At 43.5% G+C, this 10,688-nt stretch overlaps 1 protein-coding gene across 1 annotated transcript; it reads right to left on the bottom strand.

Annotated features, from left to right (window-relative positions):
• Positions 1-580: 580 nt before the first annotated feature.
• On the bottom strand, positions 581-9,676 carry LOC139374566 (phosphomannomutase 2-like). Its single transcript, XM_071115560.1, has 8 exons — positions 9,457-9,676; positions 8,839-8,950; positions 4,299-4,375; positions 4,094-4,185; positions 3,862-3,961; positions 3,714-3,789; positions 3,442-3,557; positions 581-1,042 (listed from the first exon to the last, which is right to left on the bottom strand). Exons 1-8 carry the CDS (start codon positions 9,526-9,528, stop codon positions 938-940), a joined length of 750 nt encoding a protein of 249 aa, XP_070971661.1. The 5' UTR covers positions 9,529-9,676; the 3' UTR covers positions 581-937.
• Between the last annotated feature and the right edge of the window lie 1,012 nt (positions 9,677-10,688).

The following is a 10,688-nucleotide window of genomic DNA, read 5'->3' as shown; positions in this document are numbered from 1 at the left end:
AGAGAACACTGTTTCAACCAGGGTCCTGTCATGTTCATTAGAGAACACTGTTTCAACCAGGGTCCTGTCATGTTCATTAGAGAACACTGTTTCAACCAGGGTCCTGTCTCGTTCATTAGAGAACACTGTTTCAACCAGGGTCCTGTCTCGTTCATTAGAGAACACTGTTTCAACCAGGGTCCTGTCATGTTCATTAGAGAACACTGTTTCAACCAGGGTCCTGTCTCGTTCATTAGAGAACACTGTTTCAACCAGGGTCCTGTCTCGTTCATTAGAGAACACTGTTTCAACCAGGGTCCTGTCCTGTTCATTAGAGAACACTGTTTCAACCAGGGTCCTGTCATGTTCATTAGAGAACACTGTTTCAACCAGGGTCCTGTCATGTTCATTAGAGAACACTGTTTCAACCAGGGTCCTGTCTCGTTCATTAGAGAACACTGTTTCAACCAGGGTCCTGTCTCGTTCATTAGAGAACACTGTTTCAACCAGGGTCCTGTCATGTTCATTAGAGAACACTATCAAAACATGTTTCAACCAGGGCAATAACTGTAAACTAAAAATAATAATACCAGTCTAAATATGAATTTTAGGAGGGGTTTTCAATCAGATTTATTTATAAAGCCCTTTTTACAACAGCCGATGCAACAAAGTGATATACAGAAACCCAGCCTAAAACCCCAAACAATGTCAATCTAGTTGAACCAATAGCAGTTTTTCATGGTTCCAGGAAGTGGATGTGCAGAAAGACACGGTTGGAAGAAGCTTCATTTTCCATCGTTCCCAGCGGTCAAAACCATTTGTTTACTAAACAGGGGTGTCACCAAAGCGGTGTTGTATGCATCAGGAAACTCCCAGATGAATTCCATAAAGCCCTAACAATCACATGGTAGGGCAGGACATCTCTTTGGCACTTCAGACATCTGATTACTGCTGTGTGTCAGTTGAAGAACAGGTCTTGACAGATACGTTGTGTATCTTCAGGGCAGGTGACTTCATGTCCGATGGTTCTGGGATCTGCATAGATCTCATGGTCGTTTCCCCCCTAAAGCAGTGTCAACATTAATATATCATATACTGTAGTTTCCTCCATAAAGCCATAACACGGTTGTCGTAAAACTATAACACGGTTGTCGTCGTCATAAAGCTATAACACGGTTGTCATCATAAAGCTATAACACGGTTGTCGTCGTCATAAAGCTATAACACGGTTGTCGTCGTTGTCGTAAAGCTATAACACGGTTGTCGTCGTCATAAAGCTATAACACGGTTGTCGTCGTAAAACTATAACGCGGTTGTCGTCGTCGTAAAGCTATAACGCGGTTGTCGTCGTCGTAAAGCTATAACGCGGTTGTCGACGTCGTAAAGCTATAACGCGGTTGTCGACGTCGTAAAGCTATAACACGGTTGTCGTCGTAAAGCTATAACACGGTTGTCGTCGTAAAGCTATAACACGGTTGTCGTCGTAAAGCTATAACACGGTTGTCGTCGTAAAGCTATAACACGGTTGTCGTCGTAAAGCTATAACACGGTTGTCGTCGTAAAGCTATAACACGGTTGTCATCATAAAGCTATAACACGGTTGTCGTCGTCATCATAAAGCTATAACACGGTTGTCATCATAAAGCTATAACACGGTTGTCGTCATCATAAAGCTATAACACGGTGGTCGTCGTAAAGCTATAACACGGTTGTCATCGTAAAGCTATAACACGGTTGTCGTCGTCATCATAAAGCTATAACACGGTTGTCATCGTAAAGCTATAACACGGTTGTCGTCATAAAGCTATAACACGGTTGTCGTCATAAAGCTATAACACGGTTGTCGTCATAAAGCTATAACACGGTTGTCGTCATAAAGCTATAACACGGTTGTCGTCATAAAGCTATAACACGGTTGTCGTCATAAAGCTATAACACGGTTGTCGTCATAAAGCTATAACACGGTTGTCGTCATAAAGCCATAACACGGTTGTCGTCGTCATAAAGCTATAACACGGTTGTCGTCGTCATAAAGCTATAACACGGTTGTCGTCGTCATAAAGCTATAACACGATTGTCGTCGTCATAAAGCCATAACACGGTTGTCGTCATAAAGCTATAACACGGTTGTCGTCATCATAAAGCTATAACACGGTTGTCGTCATCATAAAGCTATAACACGGTTGTCGTCATCATAAAGCTATAACACGGTTGTCGTCATCATAAAGCTATAACACGGTTGTCGTCATCATAAAGCTATAACACGGTTGTCGTCATAAAGCCATAACACGGTTGTCGTCGTCATAAAGCTATAACACGGTTGTCGTCGTCATAAAGCTATAACACGGTTGTCGTCATAAAGCTATAACACGGTTGTCGTCATAAAGCCATAACACGGTTGTCGTCGTCATAAAGCCATAACACGGTTGTCGTCGTCATAAAGCCATAACACGGTTGTCGTCATAAAGCCATAACACGGTTGTCGTCATAAAGCCATAACACGGTTGTCGTCGTCATAAAGCTATAACACGGTTGTCGTCGTCATAAAGCTATAACACGGTTGTCGTCATAAAGCTATAACACGGTTGTCGTCATAAAGCCATAACACGGTTGTCGTCATAAAGCCATAACACGGTTGTCGTCGTCATAAAGCTATAACACGGTTGTCGTCGTCATAAAGCTATAACACGGTTGTCGTCATAAAGCTATAACACGGTTGTCGTCATAAAGCCATAACACGGTTGTCGTCGTCATAAAGCCATAACACGGTTGTCGTCATAAAGCCATAACACGGTTGTCGTCATAAAGCCATAACACGGTTGTCGTCGTCATAAAGCCATAACACGGTTGTCGTCGTCATAAAGCAATAACGGTTGTCGTCGTCATAAAGCTATAACACGGTTGTCGTCGTCATAAAGCTATAACACGGTTGTCATTATAAAGCTATAACACGGTTGTCGTAGTCATAAAGCTATAACACGGTTGTCATCATAAAGCTATAACACGGTTGTCGTCATAAAGCTATAACACGGTTGTCGTCGTCATAAAGCTATAACACGGTCGTCGTCGTCATAAAGCTATAACACGGTCGTCGTCGTCATAAAGCTATAACACGGTCGTCGTCGTCATAAAGCTATAACACGGTTGTCGTCGTCATAAAGCTATAACACGGTTGTTGTCGTCATAAAGCTATAACACGGTTGTTGTCATAAAGCTATAACACGGTTGTCGTCGTCATAAAGCTATAACACGGTTGTCGTCGTCATAAAGCTATAACACGGTTGTCATTATAAAGCTATAACACGGTTGTCGTCGTCATAAAGCTATAACACGGTTGTTGTCATCATAAAGCTATAACACGGTTGTCGTCATCATAAAGCTATAACACGGTTGTCATCATAAAGCTATAACACGGTTGTCATCATAAAGCTATAACACGCTTGTCGTCATAAAGCTACTTACAGGTTTAGTTTTGTCTCCAAAGAAGTGTATGGTTTTATAGGAGTCTTTCTCTACCAGGCCCAGACAGTAACGCTTGTCCCAGCCCTCTGGGAACACATCAAAACTGATCTGACCACCTGCAGAGTTGGAGCGAGGAAGAGTGGAGGGCAGGGAGGGAGAGAAGGAGATTAGAGGTCAGACTCACCTATAGAGAAGTGCTTAGGGTTAGAGGTCAAACTCACTTATAAAGAAGTCCTTGGGGTTCAAGGTCAGGGTTTAGAGGTCAGACTCACCTATAGAGAAGGTCAGTCCTTTGCCTTTAAACTCCTCTTGAAGAACGGCAACAAACTTCTCTCTGATTCGTTCTTTCTGTTGAGAGACAGCGGTCAATCAAAGTGACCTAACGACACAGACTGACAGACAGACATCATCCCTCCATACTTGGTCCAGCTGGTAGAACTCTATCCTCTCCTCCTGACTACAGCTCCGCCCGACCGGTGACACGTTCAACATTCCATTACGGAACTCTATAAACGTCCCCCTGAGGAGACACAGACAGACAGAGGTGGGTTGAGCGTGTGTGCGAGAGAGAGAGTGTGTACCTCTTCCTGGGTAGTGTAATCTAGGCCAGGTAGTTGAGACAGACAGAGATGGTGTGAGAGAGAGAGCGTACCTCTTCCTGGGTAGTGTAATCTTGGCCAGGTAGTTGAGACAGAAGTTGATGAAGTCTTGAAGAAGATCCTCCCCCATGTACGCCTGGATACTCTGAAACAACCAATCACAGCCCTGGATCCTCTGAAACAACCAGTGACTACAACGTGTCCATCTTGGTCAATAAACCACATGGGAGCATCAAAGGTTAGAGGTCAGGGTCTTACCTGTATTGCTACCAGCTGTCCATTCTGATAGGCCACCAATCCGTTTTCAGCAAACAGATAGTCCACCTTCTCGACCACTACGACACACAAATGCCCACATTACTACACAGTGTGTGTGTATTGTGGTAAACTATTTAATATAGTAAACTATTGACTAACTAAAACTCACCCGTTGTGAATGACTTATTAATGCAGTAAAGATCAATGATGTTTTAGTGTGTGTGTGTGTGTGTGTCACGACCTTTACAGAGAAGAGCTGAGAAGGTCAGAGCAGCTAAATACAACCTGACAGATCAGTTGACTCTCTCTCTCTCTCTCTCTCTCTCTCACTCTCACACAGTGTAGATTCGCTGATCTTGATTCCATAGTGAGACGTTATTGGTTGATCAGTGACTCTGCAGAGCAGAATATATATGATCTTGATTCCATAGTGAGACGTTATTGGTTGATCAGTGACTCTGCAGAGCAGAATATATATGATCTTGATTCCATAGTGAGACGTTATTGGTTGATCAGTGACTCTGCAGAGCAGAATATATATGATCTTGATTCCATAGTGAGACGTTATTGGTTGATCAGTGACTCTGCAGAGCAGAATATATATGATCTTGATTCCATAGTGAGACGTTATTGGTTGATCAGTGACTCTGCAGAGCAGAATATATATGATCTTGATTCCATAGTGAGACGTTATTGGTTGATCAGTGACTCTGCAGAGCAGAATATATATGATCTTGATTCCATAGTGAGACGTTATTGGTTGATCAGTGACTCTGCAGAGCAGAATATATATGATCTTGATTCCATAGTGAAACGTTATTGGTTGATCAGTGACTCTGCAGAGCAGAATATATATTATATTCATATATTATATTTATGATGAACTGGTTAGTTTGGGTCCTGAATGCTGATGGCTGAAACATTCGGAAAGTATTCAGACATCTTGACTTGTTCCACATCTTGTTATGTTACAGCCTCATACTAAACTTGTGATGTTCGATGGGGTTCAAGTCCGGGCTCTGGCTGGGCCACTCAAGGACATTCAGAGACTTGTCCCGAAGCCACTCCTGCATCGTCTTGGCTGTGTGCTTAGGGTTGTTGTCCTGTTGGAAGGTGAACCTTCTCCCCAGTCTGAGGTCCTGAGCACCCTGGAGCAGGTTTTCATCAAGGAACTCTCTCTACTTTGCTCCGTTCATCTTTCCCTTGATCCTGACGAGTCTCCCAGTCCCTGCCACTGAAAAACATCCCCACACCATGATGCTGCCACCACCATGCTTCACCGTAGGGATGGTGCCAGGTTTCCTACAGACATGGTGCTTGGCATTCAGGCCAAAGAGTTCAATCTTGAATTCATCAGACCTGAGAATCTTGTTTCTCGTGGTCAGAGTCCTTTAAGTGTCTTGTGTTAAACTCCAAGCGGGCCTTTTACTGAGGAGTGGCTTCCGTCTGGCCACTCTACCATAAAGGCCTGATTGGTGGAGTAAACTGGCTAGTTTAACAGCATTCCAGCCGTGTTTACAGTATATCAGACAGCAGTACAGCATTATTCTTTATACTAGTACTCCAATGAAAAAAAAATACTATTTTCAGAACACAAGGCTGGAAAAACCATGTGCTTATGTATCTATATGCCAACAGCACACAACATTGCATAACACAGTTAATGAAGTTTACATATACCTTAGCCAAATATATTTAAAACCTCAGTTTTTCACAATTCCTGATATTTAATACTAGTAAAGATTCCCTGTCTTACTTAGGTCAGTTAGGATCACCACTTTATTTTGTGAAATGTCAGAATAATATTAGAGAGAATTATTTATTTCAGCTTTTATTTATTTCATCACATTTCAAGTGAGTCAGAAGTTTACATACACTCAATTAGTATTTGGTAGCATTGCCTTTAAATTGTTTAACTTGGGTCAAATGTTTCGGGTAGCCTTCCACAAGCTTCCCACAATAAGTTGAGTGAATTTTGGCCCATTCCTCCTGACAGAGCTGGTGTAACTGAGTCAGGTTTGTAGGCCTCCTTGCTCGCACACGCTTTTTCAGTTCTGACCACAAGCTTCCTAGAGGGTTGAGGTCAGGGCTTTGTGATGGCCACTCCAGTACCTTGACTTTGATGCCCTTTTTGGAAGTGTGCTCGGGGTCATTGTCCATTTGGAAGACCCAAGCTTTAACTTCCTGACTGATGTCTTGAGATATTGCTTCAATATATCCACCTAATTTTCCATCCTCATGATGCCATCTATTTTGTGAAGTGCATCAGTCCCTCCTACAGCAAAGCACCCACACAACATGACGCTGCCACCCCCATGCTTCACAGTTGGGACGGTGTTCTTCGGCATTTATTCCTGTAATTCTAGGCTTTTATTTCTGTATTTATAGGCTTTTATAGGCATTTATTCCTGTAATTCTAGTCTTTTATTTCTGTTTTTATATGCATTTATTTATAGGCATTTATTCCTGTAATTATAGGCTTTTATTTATGTTTTTATAGGCATTTATTCCTATAATTCTAGGCTTTTATTTCTATACTCAGCACGCGCGTGTAGAGGGACCAGTCAGAACACAATTGAGTGAGACACAGGGGGAAGAGAATTTAGGGAGCAGAACTGTGTGATGCTTGGCTTCTTTTTTGTTGTGTCTTGCAAATGCACATGTACAAATGGAACACTAGAGTCCTACATATCTACAATACACCACTAGAGTCCTACATCTCTACACATCCCTACAATACACCACTAGAGTCCTACATCCCTACAATACACCACTAGAGTCCTACATCCATACAATACACCACTACATCCCTACAATACACCACTAGAGTCCTTCATCCCTACAATACACCACTAGAGTCCTTCATCCCTACAATACACCACTAGAGTCCTACAATATAACACTAGAGTCCTACATCCCTACAATACACCACTAGAGTCCTACAATACACCACTAGAGTCCTACATCCCTACAATACACCACTAGAGTCCTACAATATACCACTAGAGTCCTTCATCCCTACAATACACCACTAGAGTCCTTCATCCCTACAATACACCACTAGAGTCCTACATCCCTACAATACACCACTAGAGTCCTACAATATACCACTAGAGTCCTTCATCCCTACAATACACCACTAGAGTCCTACAATATACCACTAGAGTCCTACATCTCTACAATATACCACTAGAGTCCTACATCTCTACAATACACCACTAGAGTCCTACATCTCTACAATACACCACTAGAGTCCTACATCTCTACAATACACCACTAGAGTCCTACATCCCTACAATACACCACTAGAGTCCTACATCTCTACAATACACCAGTAGAGTCCTACATCTCTACAGTACACCACTAGAGTCCTACATCTCTACAATACACCACTAGAGTCCTACATCTCTACAATACACCACTAGAGTCCTACATCTCTACAATACACCACTAGAGTCCTACATCTCTACAATACACCACTAGAGTCCTACAATACACCACTAGAGTCCTACATCTCTACAATACACCACTAGAGTCCTACATCTCTACAATACACCACAGGTAGGATGCAAAACATTCTTGTTTACTGTTCTATGAATGTTGGTAACCAGTTTATAATATCAATAAGGACCCTGGGTGGGTTGTGGTATATTGCTTTTAAATATATTATCTCAAACTCACCCAGACACACCTTAACCCCCTCCCTCCCTCCCAGACACACCTTAACCCCCTCCCTCCCTCCCAGACACACCTTAACTCAAATCAAATTTTATTTGTCACATACACATGGTTAGCAGATGTTAATGCGATTGTAGTGAAATGCTTGTGCTTCTAGTTCCGACAATGCAGTAATAATCAACAAGTAATCAAGCTAACAATTCTACTACCTTATAGACAGACACAAGTGTAAGGGGATAAAGAATATGTACATAAAGATATATGTGTAGAGTGATGGTACAGAGCGGCATAGGCAAGATACAGTAGATGGTATTGAGTGCAGTATATAAATATGAGATGAGTATGTAAACAAAGTGGCATAGTTAAAGTGGCTAGTGATACATGTATTACATAAAGATGCAGTAGATGATATAGAGTACAGTATATACATATACCCTACATTATTCATCTCATATGTATGTAAACATTATATTAGGTAGCATTGTTAAAGTGGCTAGTGATATATTTTACATCATTTCCCATCAATTCCCATTATTAAAGTGGCTGGAGTTGACTCAATGTTAGTGGTGGCTGTTTAACAGTCTGATGGCCTTGAGATAGAAGCTGTTTTTCAGTCTCTCGGTCCCAGCTTTGATGCACCTGTACTGACCTCGCCTTCTGGATGATAGCGGGGTGAACAGGCAGTGGCTCGGGTGGTTGTTGTCCTTGATGATCTTTATGGCCTTCCTGTGACATCGGGTGGTGTAGGTGTCCTGGAGGGCAGGTAGTTTGCCCCCGGTGATGCGTTGTGCAGACCTCACGCCCTGCCAGACACACCCTAACTCCCTCCCAGACACACCTTAACTCCCACACAGACACTCACCATCATCTCCCAGTTGTTCTTTGATCTTGACGAAGTCCGACCCCCCCACCACGCCGACTCTAACACGCCGCCGCAGACTCTGCAGAAAGTCCTCCATCCCGGGAGTCACCCTCTGAAACACACCAATACACGCTAGTACACTGCTACAACAACCAGTCAATCACACGGTCCTGGACGCGGCCCTGCCTCGACCCAGGACACGGTCCTGCCTCTACCACGGACGCGGTCCTGCCTCGACCACGGTCCTGCCTCGACCACGGATACAGTCTATATCATTCACCTGGTGACTGACTAATATAGCTAAACCATAGCACTCTCTCTGTCTATTGCCTGGAGTGTTTACTAACAGTCCATTTGACCTGTCTGAGTTATTCAGGGTTAGTGAACATGGTTCTATTCATTACCCCGTTTTGCAACAGAAACAGTTTATTCCAAACGTGTCGTAAAGAAAACGAGTTTATATTGGACAAATGCTGGTAGGTGTGAACTAACGTTAACGTTGGGTTCTTTTACCAGTCTGTTCGTTAGGTTAGTGGACTGTAGAAGGGGACCTGTCGGTAGCAGTACCGTAGGATCTATCGGTAGCAGTACCGTAGGACCTATCGTTGGTCTACTTACCTGTCGGGCGGCAGTCAGCGTCCCGTCCACATCGAAGAGACACAGCGTCGTGGTGTCGACAGCTTCACTCATCTTGTTCGTAATAAATGTGTTAGTAAATGACGCCAGACGGTGTTGGAGGATTAGTTATTCGCCGTCATGGGACACAGAGGACGGGCAACTGATATGAGGCGGAAGAGACTAGTGGACGGACTGCAACGTCATCTGTGCTTTGTGTATACGGAAGTAAGTACAGTCCCTTTGTCCAATCACAGCGCATTGTGGGCGTGGCTTAGTAACGTTGAATTCGCTCGTCATGTCCGTTCGGGGAACGCCAAATATTTAGTTATTAGCCTGACCATTAAATACTGAATTATTGACCAACATAGAATTGAATAGTTTATTTTATTTGTCACCAGAGTCCAGCTGAATTGAGCTGTGAACAAGTTTCATAGGGTTTTGCACCACTTCGTTTTGTATTTAACCAGGTACTAATGGGGATCCATAATACATACAAATATAGCCCTCAGAGGAGGAGGGTACATGATGAGGTTATGGACCAGAGCAGGGTCATATAGCCCTCAGAGGAGGAGGGTACATGATGAGGTTATGGACCAGAACAGGGTCATATAGCCCTCAGAGGAGGAGGGTACATGATGAGGTTATGGACCAGAACAGGGTCATATAGCCCTCAGAGGAGGAGGGTACATGATGAGGTTATGGACCAGAACAGGGTCATATAGCCCTCAGAGGAGGAGGGTACATGATGAGGTTATGGACCAGAGCAGGGTCATATAGCCCTCAAAGGAGGAGGGTACATGATGAGGTTATGGACCAGAACAGGGTCATATAGCCAACAGCTCTGAGAGGAGGGTACATGATGAGGTTATGGACCAGAGCAGGGTCATATAGCCCTCAGAGGAGGAGGGTACATGATGAGGTTATGGACCAGAGCAGGGTCATATAGCCCTCAGAGGAGGAGGGTACATGATGAGGTTATGGACCAGAGCAGGGTCATATAGCCCTCAGAGGAGGAGGGTACATGATGAGGTTATGGACCAGAACAGGGTCATATAGCCAACTGCTCTGAGAGGGTACATGAGGTTATGGACCAGAACAGGGTCATATAGCCCTCAGAGGAGGAGGGTACATGATGAGGTTATGGACCAGAACAGGGTCATATAGCCAACAGCTCTGAGAGGTGGGTACATGATGAGGTTATGGACCAGAACAGGGTCATATAGCCAACAGCT

Source organism: Oncorhynchus clarkii, chromosome 19 (genome assembly GCF_045791955.1).
Source record: "Oncorhynchus clarkii lewisi isolate Uvic-CL-2024 chromosome 19, UVic_Ocla_1.0, whole genome shotgun sequence".
Lineage (NCBI taxonomy): Eukaryota > Metazoa > Chordata > Actinopteri > Salmoniformes > Salmonidae > Oncorhynchus > Oncorhynchus clarkii.
Note: the sequence above shows the minus strand (reverse complement) of the source record. Positions and strands in the feature narration are given on the sequence as shown.

Excerpts from the sequence above, each read along its gene's own strand:
- LOC139374566 (XM_071115560.1), bottom strand. The coding sequence starts at position 9,528 with ATGAGTGAAGCTGTCGACACCACGACGCTGTGTCTCTTCGATGTGGAC. Across the intron at positions 8,951-9,456 it reads CGCTGACTGCCGCCCGACAG|AGGGTGACTCCCGGGATGGA; the intron begins GTAAGTAGACCA and ends GGTGTGTTTCAG. Across the intron at positions 1,043-3,441 it reads TTGGAGACAAAACTAAACCT|GGGGGAAACGACCATGAGAT; the intron begins GTAAGTAGCTTT and ends ACACTGCTTTAG.